Raw genomic sequence first — 19,468 nt, forward strand, 5'->3', positions numbered from 1 at the left:
GGCCCCACATTGCTTTTCAGTGTCTGCTTAGCAGACACTGAAAAGCGCGACGGGTGCCACAGCACCCGTCGCACACCTTCCACTCCGCCGGCTCCATTCGGAGCTGGCATCCTCGTGGAAGGCGCTTTCCCGCTGGGCCGGCGGGCGATCTTTTGCAGATCGCCCGCCGGCCCAGCGGGAAAGTTGAAATGCCCCCCGCGGTCTTCTGACCGCGGGGCGGTGTTTGGGCGGTTTCCGCCCGGCGGGCGGCGTCCGCCGCCCGTCCGGGTCGGAATGAGGCCCAAAGTGTTTTACCTTAAGGTAAGCCCGTTGAGGCGGTCGCGTGATAGTGCTGGCGCGATCGCACATAGCATTCCGTGTGATTCTTAGGAACGCACGTGCATCAGAATACACTTTCCGTGTGTTTCCAAGGAATGCGCGTGTGTCAGAATACGCGCCCAGGTGTCAGACAATTGGTGCCCTAACAGGAACGCGTCCGGAAGTGTGTGCGTTCATCAGTGTACACACATAAGCATCAGGCGTCTCCAGGGCAACAGGTTTCGAAGACCTGAAGGTGCGCGTCAAACAATCGCGTTAAGGGAAGCTAAGTCCATTGGAATACGGCGTGGATGGAACAACAAGTTCAGGGAGGTGAAAGTGTCGGAAGGAAATCCCCTTACTGTACGGCAGTTTTGGGCAACGGATGGACAGTACTGAAGTTTGGACAATGGAGGACTTCAAATATTAAGAGATATTTATGTATTAAAAAAAAGAAGGAAAAAGGTAAAAGTGTGAACAGTAAAAAATTGTATGTACAATAACCTGAGAAAAGGAACAAATCGTCGGACAAGGACAGAGACTTCATTTATCGGCGGACAATAACCAAGACACTGTTCTATATTGAACGATTAAAAAAAACAAAAGTGTTAGAAGAAAACACCGTGGGTGTGGTGCAACAGTAAATGTGAACTGGTGGTGTATATGTAAAAAAAAAAGAAAATGCAGTCAATACTGCCACCCCCGGTATTTTTGAGTACGCCGGGTGCATCTAGTATGCCTTGGGAAGATTGGCATGAAGCATTTGAAACATATTTGGAAGCTTTGGGTGGGGCTATTTTTACAGCAAAAACGAAGTTAGCTTTACTCAAGCACAATCTAGGTGTTGAAGGGAGAAAAGTGTTAAAAGCGCTGCCCAGTAATGAGGTGTTGGAAGTCAATGGGAATGGGTCGGATGAGGAAGATGAGAGCAATGACATATATATGAGAACCATGGCAGCATTAGAAGATCATTATAGCAGGAAAATGACTATTGTGGTGGAACGCCATACGTTTTTTTCGAGAATTCCAGCACCAAATGAATCCGTTGATCAGTATGTCTGTGCATTAAGATCTTTGGCTAACACATGCAAGTTCAAAGATTTGCATGAAGAGATAATACGAGATCAGCTGATAAGCCATATCAAGGATATGAAAATTCAAGAAAAGTTGTCGCTTAGGGACCCATTAGGCTTTATTGACAGCAAGGCGTATAGAAGCAACGTCTAAGTATGTCATGGAGTTAGGAAAAAAAAATGGTAAAGATGAGAGTGGTACAACCATTCAGGAGGTGGATAAGATTAAGGACCGGATGTAGCAAACGTTTGCGAGTCGCAAATGGGTTGCAGAACTATTTGCGACCTCGCAAAAAGCGAAATGGGATGTACAAATCCCATTTCGGAGTACCAAATAGCGATGTGACCCATTACCGACTCGCAAAATTTGTGACCTGATTTTGCAACTCGCAATTACGAAGTCGCAAATTGCAAGTCGCAAACCGTATGCAAAAGCCAGTCGCAAATTGTGAATAGTCGCAAAAAGCCCGTTATGCACACCCCGATTACCACTGATTCTGAACAGGTGGTAACCAGAACCAAAGTATAAAAGGAGAACCAGAAGGCATCTGGGTTACTCAAAATGGCTGCACTATACGTGATTGCATGGAGCAGGAGAGTCCAGGCTGCCCAGCTGAGGAGGAGGAGGCAGAGACACGAAAGGATATACCGAACCAGCAGACACTATTCCAAAAAACAGAGGTCGAGATTTATGATAAATACAGACTGAGCAGCGCTGTCATCCTAGAGATCATTGAACTGCTGAAAACTCAGCTAGAACACCAGACAATGCGCGGCAGCGCCATCCCCACACATGTGCAAGTGCTATGCTCACTGCACCTCTTGGCCTCGGGTAGCTATCAGGGGGTGATTGCAGTGGCAGGTGGGGTACCCCAAAGTGCCCTCTCAAGATTCTTCAGACGTTTCCTAGATGCCATACTCGCACACATGTCCAGATATATATACCTTCCCTTGAATGAGGCAGAAATTAACAGCACCAAGTTGGACTTCTACAGAATTGCCAACTTCCCTGATGTAATAGGGTGTGTGGGCGGGACACATATACCAATTTACCCACCAGCAAATCTGGAATATGTGTTTCGCAATAGGAAATATACCCACTCACTGAACATCCAGGTGGTATGTGACGCCCATAATGACATTATTGACATTGTGGCTAAATATCCAGGGAGTACATATGATGCATACATATTCAGGCACAGTGGGATACACCAATGCCTAGAACGTGGGGAGTTTGGAGAAGGATATTTATTAGGTACTGGGGAGTACACTCTGAAGCATTACATACATGTTACTGCGTAACCCTGTGATGCCCTGCTAAATTTGCCTCTTTTGTCAAACAGGTGACAGTGCATATGCCCTGAGACCATGGATACTCACCCTATACCTAACACCTGGCAATCAGAATGAGAGGCGATACAACATTGGACATCGGCGGACCAGAGCTGTAATTGAGAGGACGTTCGGCTTGTTGAAATCACGATTCAGATGCCTGCACAAAAGTGGAGGAGCACTTCAGTATGCCCCAGAAACAGCATGCAAGATCGTTGCCACTGGTGCCATCCTACACAACATTGCCACTAGACGTGTGCTATATCTCACCCCTGACAACACAGATTCAGAGGATGAGGAGCAAGAGCTACCACACCGACAGCCTGGGGATGGAATTATCGCAACGGAGGGCAGACAGAGACAGAACCACATAGCAACCCACTACTTTGGAAGGTACGTAGCAACCGTGACAACACTCACTAATGTAAGACACACATTGCCCAGTTGTGTAGTTCAACAAATTAACCCTTTTATTGCAGGACTATAATGTGGAAACAATAGTCAACTATACTACATAATGAAAAACAAAAGTCTAGTCTGACGCATTAAGTGCATGTGCCTCTGTCACACCACATATTAGTAGCTCACAGCCTCCTGTGACTGCGGCCACCATGGCTCACTCCAGGTTGCTCCCCTGATCCCTGGCGGGCACTGCTACTCTGCAACACAAGTGCATCAGTGGCAGACACACTACTGACACTGGAGACCTCCTTACTGTCCTGCGGGGTATCCCCAATGCCCCTTGCTGCCTGTCTGGTCTCCAGCAGGTCCACCGCATGGCTGATGCGGCCACGTCCTCCAGCCACATCACCTGCAAAATGGCCTAGTTCCACTTGCAGGCTGACTGTGCGCCTTGACAGGCAGGTTGTTGTGGTAGCCAGGCGCCCTATAGACACACTTAGCCTGTCTAAACGGGCAGCAGTGTTGCACTCCCTGCATCGTGCCTGTGCCCTGTCCGCCACCATTTCACTGACCAAGTTGTCTATAGAGGTGGTCAGGTTAGCCATGTGAGCGTTCATTGTAGTGAACTTGTTGTCCACATTTGCAAACCCATGCGTGAGTGTGTTCTGCAGTCTTGTAAGGTTACGGTTCATTAACCGCATATGTCTATTTTGCAGCCGGTGACTTGGCAGTAAGGATGCCTTCAGTCCCAACAATTCCTCATCGGTAACATCCTCCCTATGCGCAGACTGCATTAGGCGTCGTCGTCTACGCACCGAGCCAGCTGATCTCTGTGGTTGACTCTTCTAGGCATTGGCCCCAATGTCACAAAGGCTGCCTCTAAACCCAGAGCAGGATTATCCATGTCCTCTTGTGCTTATTGGACGGGTGGCGTTGTCCTGCACTCCCCTGCAGTGTTTGTGGCAGCCTCCTCCTGTGTGCCAGCGCCTTGTTCCTATCCCTGCACAGTGGCGCTGTTGGTGGGTCCTTGTGGGAGACCTGTGGGACACAGGGGATACACTGTCAGTGCCTCACATATGTTTGATGCCTCAGAATAAACATTTGCCTATATTTGGACTACTGGACTACATTGCCCATAATTCACTGTTTTATATGCATGCGTATGTGTACTGTGATTGTGTGCATGGTGCATAGGCTGGTGTAAATACATTAATTTTGGTACTTACTTTTGGATGTTCCTGGTGCTGAACTGTCTAGATCTCTGATACCAAGTACAGCCTCCGGCTCCAGAGTGGTCTCCACCATGGTTTCGATGGCTGTAGGGGGTGGTACAGTAGATGGCCCTCCTCCATGCATCTCTTTCATGTGCTCCGCCACCCTTTCCTTGGTCCTGGAGCGAAGGTCATACTACCTTTTGCGGACCTTATCCAGGGGGTGGTGGCTGACTCCGATGGCATTTATCTTGTTGAGGATGTCCTGCCAGATTTTCTTCTTGTGGCTGTCAGGGACACTCATTGCTGCCTTTCCAAATAACTCATCATGGTGCAGGCAGCACTCTTCTGTGATCACCTTCAACTCCTTCTCTGAAAACTTTAGTTTTCGTTTTCTGCCTGCACTGGGTGTCTCCTTCTCCTGTGTAGCCATTGTTGCTGCAGCTCATCTCACCTAGGTGTGACTCTGCAGTTTGGGGTCCTCCCTGTTCCATGGGGATACTTCCTGGTTCTGATGTCATCACTCAGAACCAGAAAGTGGGTTTTTCAAAAGTTTAATTTGCACCTGCGTGCAATTTGCGAGTCAGTCACAATTTGCAACACTGGACCACATCCTTGTGCAATTTGCGATCTCGCAAATTGCGAGGTTGCAAATAGCGACCTCGCAAAATGTGAGGGTCGCGAATTGCGGTGCGACTCTGCACCAAATCGCTATTTGGTATAGCGATTTTTCCTGGCATCCCGTTTTGTGAGTCTTAAATAGCGATTTGCATGGAATCGCTATTTCCGACTCGCTATTTTTTGGGTTCCTACGTCTGGCCAAGCTGTTAAAAGGATGATGGGAAAGCCGATGGTAAGAAGAAATGTTACAGGTGTGGGAGCATTAGACATTTGCCATATTTCATGAACTGCCCAGGCGAAAAGAGTAAGGGGTTCATTACGACCCTGGCGGAAGGCGGAGAAGCGGCGGTAAGACAGCCAACAGGCTGGCGGTCTTTTTTTTAAAATTATGACCATGGTGGTTACCGCCATGGTCATCCGCCGGTTCTCCGTTCCGCCGGCGGTATTTGGACCCTGCTGACCGCCATGGATTTCATGCGGTTTGAAACCGCCATGAAATCCATGGCGGTAAGCACTATCAGTGCCAGGGAATTCCTGCCCTGGCACTAATAGGGGTCTCCCCCCTCCACCCCCGCCCGACTCCCTCCCCTACACTCCCCACCACCCCTGCCACCCCCTAAAGGTGTCAGGGTCCCCCTCCCCACCCCGACCTCCAACATCAGACATCACTCACTCACACATGACACGCATGCAGGCACCACCAACACACATACACGCACACACACCGACATACATGCCAACATCCACACACACAGTCAGACATGCACACCCACATTCAAACATACACGCACACATCCATACAGACATACCCACAGACATACACGCACTCATTCCCAGTTCTGTTGGCGTGGCGGTGGAGGTGGAGAAACCTCCACTTCCCCGCCGCCCGCCAGTATGGCTGTTGGCGGCTCTCCGTCCGAAAAAGGACGGAGAGCTGCCAACAGTCATAATACACTGAGCAGAAAACCGCCACCACTGGCGGTCTTCAGCACGGCGGTCCCTCAGCGGACTTTTCAAAAGACCGCCGAGGTCATAATGACTCCCTAAATGTTTTAAATGTAACAGGATAGGACATTTTTCCAAAGTGTGTAATCAAAGGAAAAGTGGAGTCAAGAAGAATGTAAACTGTTTGTGTGACCAAAATTCCTTGGGGGATGGCGAAGTTAATGAGCATATAGAGGTGCTTATGCTGCAAGATGTAGACCCGGAGGATACACCGTATAATGGTGATGTGTTAATGCTGGGTAACAATGGATATAGATCGCCAAAGTGTGTTGTGAAATTGAATGGGGTATCGGTTGGTATGTGGCTGGATTCGTGTTCCCCATATACATTAATTGATAGGGAGACGTGGATGAGAGTGGGAGAGGTGCGTTTGTTAAAGTCTAAGGTTGAATTGATGGGTTATGGAGGGAACAAAATACCCATAATTGGTTATTTCCAAGGAGAGATGGAGTTCAAACAAAGGGGCACCACCAGTGATATTTATGTGGTAGAGAGTGGAAGGTGTTTATTAGGTTGGGGTGAACATTTTTTTTTTGGAATTGTGCTGAATCCAAATACGGAAGAGCAAGTGTTAACCTTGGAGAGTGAGGAACAAAAATCTGTGAAATGGAAGTTACAATTCCCAGTGTTGTTTGGTGATAAATTGGGGTGTTTTAAAAAGTTCCAACACAAAATTGTACTGAAAGAAAGAGCCATACCTAAAGTACATAAAGTGAAGGGTGTTCCTGTGGTGCTAAAGGAAGCCTTGAGGAGGAATTGAAAAGGTTGTTAGAAATGGGAGTGATAGAGGAAGTTGAATCCCCGAATGGTTAAGTCCAGTACTTTTGGCGAGGAAACCGAGTGGTAAAATCCATATGTGTGTGGATTTGAGGGATCTGAACGGGAACATCTGGATAGATAGGCACTGGATACCGAATATAAGTGAATTGTTATCTAGTGTTCGGGTTGGTGAGATATTTTCTACTCTAGACTTATCCAATGCATACCACCAAGTCATGTTGCATCTGGATTCAAAATATTTAACGTCCTTCATAACACCCGAAGGGGCATTCAGATTTGTACGCATGCCATTTGGGTTGGTGTCAGCCTCAGTGGTTTTCCAGAGGATTATGCAAAATTTGCTAGGGGAAGTTTAAAATGTAAAGTTTTTCCAGAATGACGTGTTGGTCTGGGCGAAAAACGTGGCAGAACATGATAAGGTATTGACAAAAGTATTTTCGATTTTGGAGAATGCAGGGCTGACTGTGGAGGTGAAGAAATGTAAATTTGAATGCAAATGTGTTGAATATCTGGGTCATACGGTGTCGGGAGAAGGTATAAAACCGAAGACAAACTTATTAGAGGCGATGGAAAAAGCTCCAACTCCTACAGACAAGGATCAACTGAGATCGTTTTTGGGTTTAGCAGAATACTATGCAAAATTTGTGAAAAACTTTGTTGATATTGCTCAACCAGTGCGCTCCTTAGTGAAAAAAAAAATCAAAGGTTTGAGTGGTCTAAGGAATGTCAACAGGCGTATTCTGCATTGAAGAAGAGTATAATCAATGCGGTGGAGTTGAAACCTTTTGTGGCAGGCGATCATACTATTGTATCTACATATGCGAATATGTTTGGTCTGGGGGCAGTATTGATGCAGTCACACAAAGGGAAAGAACATGTGATAGCATTTGCTTCTAGGACATTGAGGGGGCGGAGGTAACGTACTCTGCTATTGAGAAAGAAGCTCTTACCTGTCGGTGGGGGGTAAGGTATTTCAAGAACTATGAGTGGGGAAGGAAGTTTGAACTGAGAACAGACCACAAACCTTTAATTGACGTATTTACCACAATGGGTGCCAGTCGGCGACTTCCAGGATAGCAAGATGGATGTATAGTCTACAAGAGTATGATTTTGTAATGAGGTATGTGCTGGGGGTAAATAATGTGAACGCAGATTGTTTATCCAGATTGCCGATTGAGGATCCTGAGGATGAGGAAGAAGAGGAGTGGATAGTTTTGAGTGTCCAAGATTCGGGGACTGATGCTATCTGTGAGGAGGTTTGGCGAGAGTCAGTGAATGAAGATGTGGAATTGCAAATGCTGAGAAAGAATCTGGGAAAACATTGGTCAAAGTTAGAAGGTGTTACAAACGTTATAGCAAATTTCAAGAGCGTGTGGACTGAATTATCGGAGCAAGACGCATTGTTGAGGAGAGATGACAGGTTAATTGTTCCACACAAGTTGAGGGAAAAATTACTGTAGGTATTGCATGAAGGCCATGGAGGTATGTTGGGAATGAAGAGGAAAGTGAGAGAGGATTTTTGGTGGCCGGGAATGGACCGAGATGTGGAAAGGTTTGTAAGAAATTGTGTGAGTTGTGCGTGTAACGATAAGTCCCATGTGGGGAGAAGACCCCGGTGGTTCCGTTTCCATTCCCAGATAAACCCTTGCAGAAAGTGGGTATGGACATATGTGGTCCTTTTGCATTGGACACGGATGGGAAAGTGTTTGCTGTAGTGATGGTAGACTATCATTCCAAGTGGCCTGAGGTAAGCATAGTCAAGGATGTAAGGTCAAGTATGGTAATTGAATTTTGCGAAGAAGTCTGGAGAAGAGAGGGCTATCCAGAGGCGGTGGTGACAGATAACGGTCCACAGTTTACATCTGGTGAGTTTATTGATTTTGTGGAGAAGTGTGGCGTTAGGCATATCAGAACAGCTGTAGCACATCCTAGGGAGAATGGATTTGTGGAGAGATTCAACAGAGTATTGAGTGAGAACATACAGTTATCTGTACAAAATGGTCTAAATTGGAGGAGGGAAATAAAGAATCTTTTGTGGAGTTATCGCACCACTCCACATTCCCTTACGTTGGAAACCCCGTTTGTATTGTTGAAGGGTAGAAAGCTGGGTACCAAAGCTGTGCCAGGGTAGATGGGAAGAGCTGGAAGGGATAAGGTGGATGAAGAAGAATTGTTGAGTCATGTGAGTGGAAAGCAGGAGACGTATGGTGAGAGAAGTAAGGAGAGTTGGAAGAAAGGCTATTTGAGAGTTGGTGATTGGGTGAGGACTAGGATGTGGGATAAAACCAAGAAAGGTCTGTCTAAGTGGTCTGTGCCTAAACGAGTGGTGAAGGTGAATGAGTATAATGTGGAATTGGAAGATGGTAACAGGTGGAATGTGAGCAGAGTGGTGAAATGTAATGAAGTAGAATTGCGGAAGTAGAGAAGTATGATGGATAGTAACAAGGAGGGAGATGTGAGTAAGGAGGTTTGTAGGGAAAGGAGATCAGGGAAGAGGCCAGAGTATTTGAAGGACTATTTAACATGAGACATCATCTACATCAAGAGTGTGTGGAGACTTGAGACGTCATCTACATCTAGAGGTGGGGGGTCTTCTCATATAAAGAATATATAGAAGGACAATTTATAACAGTGTTTAAATAAGTTGTATTTTAAATTTATTTTATCTGTTCTTTTGTTTGACATGTTATATCATCTATACTGATGCCACATGTATGTAACTAAGTATTTTTTATATTTGTCCTGTGTAGAAGGGGGAGATGTGTTGGGTTGTAGATAGAATGTGGTGGGTAGCTATTGCCTAGTAACGCTATGAGGGGTGGTGGAAAGTTGGGAACGGAGAGGAAGGCAGTTGGAAGACGAACCTGCCAGGGTTGGTCAGAACTCTGATCTGAATACAACTACCCAGTTTTCATGGATGAAAAGTGTTGGTGTGTCATTTCAGACTAGATACAAACTGGTGTAGAACTGTTTGGCCATCCATTGTGAAGTGGACAGCAAAAGCACACCAACACAATATGAATCAATTTGTCAGCATCAGAGCTAGGCTACCAAACAAACAAGCATAGACTTTACAAGTGGCAAATAGTTTGAGGCAACAACGACAAAGATCAAAGACTTAAACTAAAGATTAAATATGGTCATACCTGTTATAGTAGAATATAATAGGGTGAGTAGGTGTGCTCTATACTATTGAGTACCATTGATGCACATATTTTAGTGCTGCCTTGAACACATATGGTATGAGATGGTAATGTCCAATGTTTTTGAGTGACGCATACAAGCTTATGGAAACAACATTAGCTTGAAGAATCGAATTGGGACATGTGCTGTGCTTTCAGGGAGGGCACTGGTCCTGGAACAAGATCGTAACCTGAGAATGAAGAACTTCTTGTTTGAGAAGACAGAATATAATTTTTGAAGATCCAGGGAAAATCACAAGGTTGCACTCGAACAGCAATAAAGTGAAAACACAAGAAAAATCCCACACCAATTTAGAAAATAGAGTAAAATGTAATACATTATTTGACACAAAAACAACAAAATCCAATCAGTAGAACCGAAAATATGCAATTTTTAAGAGTTTAGATAAGTACAGCGCCTAAAAGCACAAAGCGTCACTCACAGCTATCTGGATGTGAAAGACCGGATGAAAGACACAAGTTCAGGCTGACTCCGATGGAGCTTTGGCTGAATACAAGGATCAGGTTTGTTCTGCTGTAAAGATAACCTTCAAAGGTTCAGCTTGAAGAGTTCTGTTCATAGTGGTGGACAATCTGAGGAGCTTGAAATGCATCACGGATGGTTGTCGCCTGTAGCGTGAAGAGCAGGTCAGGCATTGTGGATTGTCATCACTGTAGTGAAAAGATTCTGTTTGGCATAGCGAATGGTCATTGATGGAGATTCGCATTGGAGTTCACATGGGTTGCCGATAGTGTAGTGCAAAATGCAGATCTTGAATTGCCACTCATCGATGCAGTGCGAAGAGTCAACTCACCGGAGATTCTTAGGCAGTAAGATCTTGGTGTAAAACGGCATGTTCATGTAGTGATGAGCTCAAAACGTAAGGATTTCTCCTTTTTGACTCAAAGCAGTGTTATCTAAAGCCAGCCAAAGGTCCAGGTGCTGGGGAGGCACCTCTTAGGGATCAGGGACTCAGTCTTGCAGAGGCCAGCTGGGCTTGAGCACTTCTAATCACAGGTCCACTTGCAGGTTTTGGCAGCAGGTCAGCTAGGCAGGGAGACCGTGAATCTCGGAACAAGAAGTCAGCCAGCTTACCCACTGTGTTAGCCTGAGATGAATGAAGCAGGTCCAGTCTTCTTTCTCAGCAATCAGAGCAGGCCTCAAGCTCCACGGTGCCCTTCTTCTGTAGTATCCAAAGGAACAGGAGTGTATTGAAGAGTGAGTCAGATGGCCCCTTTTTATACCTTTTTCCCACTTTGAAGCAGGCGAAGCTCCTGGGGTTTTCCCCTAAAGAGGTGTCTGGAATTTCTTGCCTCCTGGTCTGGCCTCAGTCTGTCTAGAGACACAATAGGCTAGTGAAAAGTCCTTTGTGACTGTTCTGGGCCAGTGCCTTTGAAATGCGAGTGTGGTGACAGCTTCCAAGTCCAACTTCCAGACCCTCTTTTATGATGCTCTCTGGGAGGAACACACAAAGGCAAACTACCACCTACATCTCGTCAGGTAACCCAGGAACAGGCTGCAGGCACCAAATGGTTAGGACAAAAAAAATCCAACTTTCTAAAAGTGGTGTTTTCACAATTGTGACTTAAAATCTGGTTGTACTATAAAGGCCATAAATTACAAAACCACAGACACCAACAATTGCTTTTCTAAAAGCTCACAATGGTATGTTATCACTTATTATATGCAATAAGGTAAAGCAATGTTATCCTATAGGAGAGGTATGCCTTTGAATAGGGAAAAATGAATTTAAGACGTTTTCACTACCAGGACATATAAATCTCATATGCACATGTTCTACTTTTTAAACACACTGAACCCTGCCCTCTGGGCTGTCCAGGGCCAACCCTATGGGTGACTCCTATTATAAAGAATTGGTTGGATATGGCAAAAAGTGTATTATGACAGGTTGAAATTGCAGTTTAAAACTGCACACACAGGCTGCATTGGCAGGTCTGAGGGGTGTTTTTAAAGGGCGGCTTAATTGAGTGGCACAACAAATGTTACAGGCCTACTCGTAGCATTTAATTTACAGGCTCAGGTACATTTAGTATCACTTCACAAGGAACCTACAGGTAAATTAATTGTGCCATCTGCGTGTACGCATATTTCACCATGGTTAAAGTAGAGAGGACAAGCAATTTAGTACTGGTTAACAGTGGTAAAGTGCACAGAGTCCTAAAAACCAGCAAAAACAGGTTCTGAAAAACAGGAGGGGTGGAGGCAAACATTTTGGTGTGACTCTGAAGAGAGGGCTAGGTGCAACATAGAGTCATTACTAGATCCCCACCAGTATGGTACTTAAGTCCTTGCTCTTCAATAAAAAAAAAACATGCAACCTAGCACTGTTCATACTAAGGCTGACTTAAAAATACAACCCCTCTTGAGCACAAAATTGCGTTGAAGGTATTTACCAGGCTATCAATGTTTTTAGAAAACAATCTGCTTTGGTTCCACTGCGAACAACTGATCAAAGAAAAAATGGCAAACCCACCAATTCACACAACACAAACTACTTTTAGAATATTCCTTTGATATTAACAATCACACCCTATTATTAAATAACACATTAGTATTCCATGTTTGCACATTTAATTGCAGCCGCCACATGTTTGAGAGGAGGGCTTTGGGCACCAGCACCTTTTTATTTACAAATTAAGCACTGCATTAAAGTCAAAAATGGTCTCCCAGATTCAAGAGTCACTTCATGTTACATTAGTGGTAGAAGGTGCTATACAAATGTTCATGGCATAAAATAACGCAGCACATTTCTTAAAGCAAAGTTTTTCATATTTGCCCTCTGAATATCCCATTGGAAAATGTTTTCTTAAGCATCAGGAAATCAGGGCATTTCTTTAAAAATATACATAAGACGCAATGTGTCACTGTAAAATACAGTAACAACTTGTGGTACACATCAGCACACACCCATGCAGTGCTTGCCATACACAGGAATGAGTGCATCTGAAAAGCTAGTGCCTGACCGAGATTGGACTGCGTACCTGATCAGTGGCTGGTGGAGAGCGACCAGTGAAGCATGCACGGTGACAGATATCACAGACAGGTGGAAATAGTCAAACATGACAGGAACATGGTGGTGCAAGCCTCTCCGTGGGTGAAAGTGAAGGCCGAGCGTGCGCGTGCTAATCAGTGGGATCGCTGCAATGTCCTTCAGCCTGAAAAAAAGGTGTACGAGCATTAATAAATGCAGTGTTGTCACAAACACACAGATCGCTACAAGGAAAATAATTGAAAACACACAGAGAAGCAGTGGCTTTGTGCCAATTCCCAGTTGCATCTTGGAGGAGGAATTTGGATTTTCGCGACAATTGATGACACTGCTCACTTATAACCTGCCAGGTCACAGCTCTCTTTTTTTACTTACAATATACATCGTAACAACCCAAGAAAGAAAACAAAGTACATCAAACAATTAAAACAAGCACAATTTACTTCAGATGATAGAATCTCCTGCGTCACAATGCAAGCCATAATTCAAATAATTACCTGAGCCGCTACCGCGCCGCTCCTCTTTCTCCCGTCACTGTAGGCACAGTACTTCCAGCCTGCCCAGCAGACAATCCTGACTCTGCTCAGAGCAGCATCAGGATTGGCTGGGAGTGCCCAGCCAGGGCGCTCCCAGTCAGACTTGGGGACTGTGCCTGGTCTCTTCAGCCCAGCAAAACAGTGCCGGGCTGGAGAGACGCTACTGCGCATGCGTGTTTGGCCAGCCTGAGACAGCCGCACTGAGGGAGGGAGGGGAGTGCACGGTGCACTCCCCTCATCCTCATCATCCCCAATGCCCCGCCACTTTAACAAACGAAACAAACAATAATAAACATGGTTTATTATCGTTTTGTTTGCTGAAGGATTTGCAGCGGCTGATGCTGACGGGGGGAAGAAAGTGATGAATGAGTGAGGGTTTAGATGGATGAGTGGTTAATATAATCACTGAGTTCATGGGTGACTGAGGGAAGGATTCTGTTGATTGCTGTGGACCAGTAAGCAGAATCAGGCTGCTGTCCTTCCATCACTCCTGCTAACCTACTTGTATATGTACACACTCACCCATGTATCCTTCCATGTGACCAGACACTAACACTTTTATTCATCCATGCACTGACTCATGCATTAATTCAGCAAACAATCCAATTAATTTCACATTCACCAACCAATCAATGTAGATGCACTTTCAAATTTTAAAAACAACTCTGTAACAGAACCACGCATGCCAGAACAATGCATGCCTTAACAACGCGGTCCGAACCACAACCGCGTCTTTTCCACGCATGCCTTTACTACACATGCCTTTACAATGAATTGTGTTGTAAAGGCATGCTTAGTAAAGGCATATGTGGAAATGGCGTGCATGGTTTTGTCATACACCCTCTTAACCTAAAAAGGTACCCCAACCCGCCCTGTGTTCCAAAACTACCCCCACCCCTAATAAGCAAACTACCCAGACACTACCCACCTGCCCTGAGCCATAAAACCTTCCCCCACCACTAATAACTGAACTACCCGACAACCCCTACCCACCCGAGCCCTAAAATTGTCCCCTCCCCTAATAACTAAACTACCCCGACCACCCCACCCACCCTAAGCCTTAAAAAGAACCTACCCCAACCCCAACCCCCTCACCCTACCCCTTAAAGCTAAACTACCCAGACACCTCCACCCGCCATGAGCCCTAAAACATTCCCCTACCCCTAATAACTAAACTACCACAATCCCCACCCACCTATAAAAAAACTATTGCGACCCTCTGAAAACTAAACTAACCTGACACCCTTCCTCCACCCTGAGCCCTAAACCTTCCCCCACCCCTAATATGTAAACTAACTGAGGCCACCACCCACCCTAAGCCCTAAAAAATAAACTACTCTGACCCCCTCCACTACCACCCCTAACAAATAAACTACCCTGACCCCCTCACACACCCCAGGCCCTAAATCCACCCCCACTGCTAAAAACTACCCCCGAACCCTACCCGAACCCCACTTACCTCACCACATAATCTCGTAATCCTTCCTTCACTTCTCTCTTCCCTCCTCCCGCCCTTCCTTAAACCTTTCCCACCCCTAAAAAATAAACTACCCTGCCTCCCCACTCCCTCCCCAAAAAAACAAACTACCCCGACCCCTTACCCGCTCTAAGCCCTAAAACAAAACTAGCCCAAACCCTTACCCCACCCCTAAAAAATAAACTACCCCGATACTCCCACCCACCCTAAGGACTAAATCCAAACCCACTTACCTCACTGACTGCCTCCTCTCCCAATCCTTCCTCCTCTCTTCACGCCCTGTCTTAAACCTTCCCCGTCTCTAAAAAGTAAACTACCCAGCCTCGCACCCTAATCCCTAAAAAAAAAAAAACTCACCCCACCCCTAAACAAAATAGCCGACCTATTCACCCACCCCACACCCTTAATCCACCCCACCCATGAAACTACCCCCAACCCTGCCCAAGCCCCACGTATCTCAATTCATCCTCTCCTGATCCACTAGACTGCTCTCTGCCTTGTTCTCTACCTTAACCACGCATATGCATAGTTAGGCACATGCATGGTTAAGGCAAAGAAAAAGGCAGTCATTGTTCTAGCAAGCCTTGTTACGTTTGTTTGGTAAACTTCCGCATTGTTTACAATGCGTTGTTTAGGACATTTCCCATTCAAAACAGACCTATTCGCTTTGCAGTCCTTGTTTTGTCATGTACATATGTACAGGACCATAGACAAATAAAGTTATAAACAAAGTCTCTACTACTGGCAGTATATTTACTTAGCCGATATCAGTTTATTTCCACATGTTATTGCTAATATTTCGAAGGAAGCAAATGCAAAAATAGTTACACCTTCAAATGGTGATGAAGCAGAAAATGAAGGTTTTGATTTATTAACACATAAACGTAGTGTGAAACAATCATGTGTGATATTAACCGAACTAATAAAGATTGTACGGGGACAAAATGTGCCCTCAGAGTAGTTTGCCATCATTTATATGCGTGCTTTATATAACGTGGTGTATTAGAATTGCACTAATCCGACATAATCATAAACGTGTGCTACGATTTGCTTATTTGAAATGCCTTAGCTTAGCATTACTTTAGCAGAGGCTTTGGCCTAGTTGCCTGGTCTCACGGTTTAGATGTTCGTATTTTTCCACTGTGCTATTAAACGTGTATTTCTGCTTGAAGCTGTATTTTTCCACAGAAACTGCTCACATGCTTATCTTAAAGTTGGTGCCAGCATGGCATATTTTCTCTTAAATTCAAGGTCGGCTTGCAGGTGCGGACAATGGAGGCTCTGAGAGTAAGCTAATCGAGAGACAATGTTGCAAATTACGTACCCATCTCCAAGGATAATGTATGCTTAAGTAAAAGCTTGAGAACTGTTGTTTTTGATTGGTCAATTTGAAGCTAACCTATGAACCCTCCAATGGAGACCCTACTGGACTTGAACTGTTGTCTATAAAACCCAGGTGCACGAGAGGGGAGCTCTCTCTATCTTCGGACATCCCGCCATTTTGACTTCGTAGCTACTATGACCCCTTTTGCTGCGACGCCATTTTGAGAGACTTTGATGCTTTCTCTAGTCGAGAGAAAGAGACTTTAATGATTCTTGCCTTAGAGACTTTAACTTTGATTTGTCCCTTTGCATGAAGTAGTAGCCTTAACCTGCCGCCGTGAGGCAATTGCCCCATTCACCCCTGCCCCTTTGTCCCGTCCTATGCTGATCGAGAAACGGTACCTGTGAGACGAAGACTTCATTGATTGCTGATTGGAATTGGTAATTATGAAAGGAAATTGTAAAATTGCATTGTGTTTCTTTTAGGTAACCAACTGCTGATTTTGATAAGGACCCTAGCTAGGAGTTTTCTAAATTAATGTTGCTAAATTGTTTTTGCATGAAGTCCCACATGCTGATGCTAATTTGAGGTTAGACGAGGATTCCATGTGTCGCACGATGCAATTTGAGATCTTGTTATGCTGACTAAATGTACGCAATTAGCCCATTGCAGATTATCGTATTAGTGCTTTGCATTGCCACTATCGAATGCCTTGTGATTCAAATGCTACATAGATTACACTTGTTTCGACGTTATGGACAGCTATTAATGTTCATTTATGTCTATCATTTGGTGTTGAGACACATCTATATTGTGCTAGCTTTGTTAATATAGGGAAATAAATTCACTAACTTTGCAATAAACTGGTGTGGTTATTCCTGGCTGAAAGGTCAGGGTTCGCCGAAATGTATTCTGGATTAATTGTTAAGTGTTATGTTGTTCAAGGTGTTGCTTATGTTCGTTATTGATTATCGATTTAAGGTGATTGATCGATTAAGAGTACAGAGAGTTCCCACTTAGTCAAAAGATTCATCGACCTAGAGAGCGTCCGAACGCAGGTAAATTGTTACCACGTTCCGCTCTATCAGTAGATGGTAGCAGAGGACGGTTACGTCTTTTGGGACCCTGTACCATTAGAGTACATGGTGTCGAATTAACGGTTACGCATTTTGAGACCCCATTCGAAAAGTTGAATTAGATTTTCTTGGATAAAACTGATTGACAAGATGATGATGGGCTAGGTCCACCGCGACTCTCCCGGGATCTCGAAGCTTGCGAATGGAGAGAAAAGAGATGTGGAAAGAGCGTTGGCAGTACTAGTGATGGTATGAGTGAAGTTAGGGTTTTGCGCTTGCACAGCTTATTGCCGCAGAGTGTGTGAAAAGGTTGCGAGGGTTTTTCTTTTAAGGATAGCGGAGGTGCGACTCCGAGTGTAGAACTAGAGAAGTCGTCGAACTTCATAGAGTTAGCGGAGGTGCGGCTCCGAGTGTGAGAGTAGGGAAGTCGTCGAACTTCATGTGCGTTTGGCGCTTTGTGCATAAAAAGGTCCACGTGGTTGTTGTTGTTGAGACGGGCCCTGCGAGGTCAAGAGACTCCGGAGTATGTTGATCCATGTTGTGGTCTGGGTGGTTTAGTAGGTTGATCGGGCGTGGTCAACGAGTGGGTACGTGTGTTAGGGAGTGAAAGAAACTTCGACTTCGGGCTTTGACAAGATTCTAAGTGCACTAGGACAGATCATTGACAAGTTGAGAGTAGGTCTGCGGGTCAGATTTGCTTGCGAATGTGGGGACCGAGAAAGACGGAATAGCGGCCGAGGCTGGTGAAAGAGATCGAATAGTGGCCGAGGTTAGTGAAAAGTCCCTAAGGTCCTGAAGCGGTTGTGTTACCCTTCCTGTAGTAAACCGACAGATCTGTTTTAGTTTTTGGTAGCTCGCGATACATGCAAAAGTTGTTACGGGAGGAACTGAGTGAAGGAGGATTAGCCGCGAGGCTTTGTCAGCCGCAGTGTGTGTGGGTGTGACGTCACTAAGAGCCGCGCTGGGATAGGTTGGTTGGAGAGAAGGGTCGCGCATGGATTGGACGCAGTCCGTGGGACCCGATTGGAAGGGGAAAGGCAAGCAAAGAGTATTCCGGGAATTAAAGTCACCTATTGATTACAAATTTTGTGGAATAACAGCGATCTATTGATTATAAACTTTGCGAATTAAAAGACGAGAAAATGAAATTCCTTAAAGCATTTAGGAGTGCGATGAAGGGGGAGACTTACATTAAAGCGAGCGTAGGAGAGGAGACGCCGCCCGAGGGTACACCAGCTTACATTGTAATGGAGGAAAAAGGGGTAGCTCCGTGTCTTTGGCTAAAGCAATGGCACAAGTGGACAGAGAAACATGGGAGCGTAGCATTCCCGATACATGGGACATTCAATATAAGGGTCCTAGAGAATTTGAGATTCACGATGTATGACATGAAGGTGCCTCCAAGGCCAGCACAGTTTGAGGCTCTAGCAATCTGGGAACTCATGGCTAGACAGCAACAGAAAAACAAGTTTGAAACAAGGATGAGGAAGGTAGAAAAGACACTAGCGGATGCTAGGTGGGATAATGCGCAGAAGGTGTGGAGGTCAGATGTATTGCAGGGAATAAAATTGTTCCCCGCAATTACTAAGGATGAAGAGGAGACAGGTAAGAAAGCTACCTGTAAGACAGACAGAAAATGTTCCAAGGATAGAGAGAACGAGGAAAAGTTGAGGAGAGAAGAGGAGTTAGAGGATGAGGAGTTGATAATGCAATTGCTGAACGACCGTCCACCACCTTATGCAGAGAATGGACAAGGTCCAAGTACCAGTTCTGCCCTTCCGGCATTGGTACAGAACAGTGAAACGCAGAATCCAGGAGCACCATCGGGATCTAAGGATCCGAGCTTACTGCTCACCCCACAGATACCACAGGTCAGGAGAATGTATCCAGATGTGCCCGTGTTGAAACCAGCAGAAAATTATCAGCCGCAGATGCCAGGGTACTACAACAGTGATAATAGTGGAGGAATGATTCTAGATCCAACCGTAAGGGGCGTACAGAATGGTTACAACCCAACAATGGCACAAGCTGAATCAACTCAGTTTATGATGCCTCAAAAGCAGATGCAGGGAGGAAATGTTCATGCTCAAATGACGGGGAGTCAGATGGGCATGCCGGCAATGATGGCCCATAATATGGGG

The 19,468-nt window shown here is 45.4% G+C and overlaps 1 protein-coding gene across 1 annotated transcript in view; it reads right to left on the minus strand.

Moving 5' to 3' along the window:
- The window catches only part of FAM135B (family with sequence similarity 135 member B), a 1,130,658-nt gene that overhangs the window by 228,035 nt on the left and 883,155 nt on the right, over window positions 1–19,468 (minus strand). Inside the window, exon 7 of the mRNA XM_069220795.1 lies at window positions 12,907–13,080. Coding sequence (XP_069076896.1) covers window positions 12,907–13,080 — 174 coding nt within the window. The remainder of the gene's footprint in view (window positions 1–12,906; window positions 13,081–19,468) is intronic.

Source organism: Pleurodeles waltl, chromosome 2_2 (assembly GCF_031143425.1).
Source record: "Pleurodeles waltl isolate 20211129_DDA chromosome 2_2, aPleWal1.hap1.20221129, whole genome shotgun sequence".
Taxonomy (NCBI): domain Eukaryota; kingdom Metazoa; phylum Chordata; class Amphibia; order Caudata; family Salamandridae; genus Pleurodeles; species Pleurodeles waltl.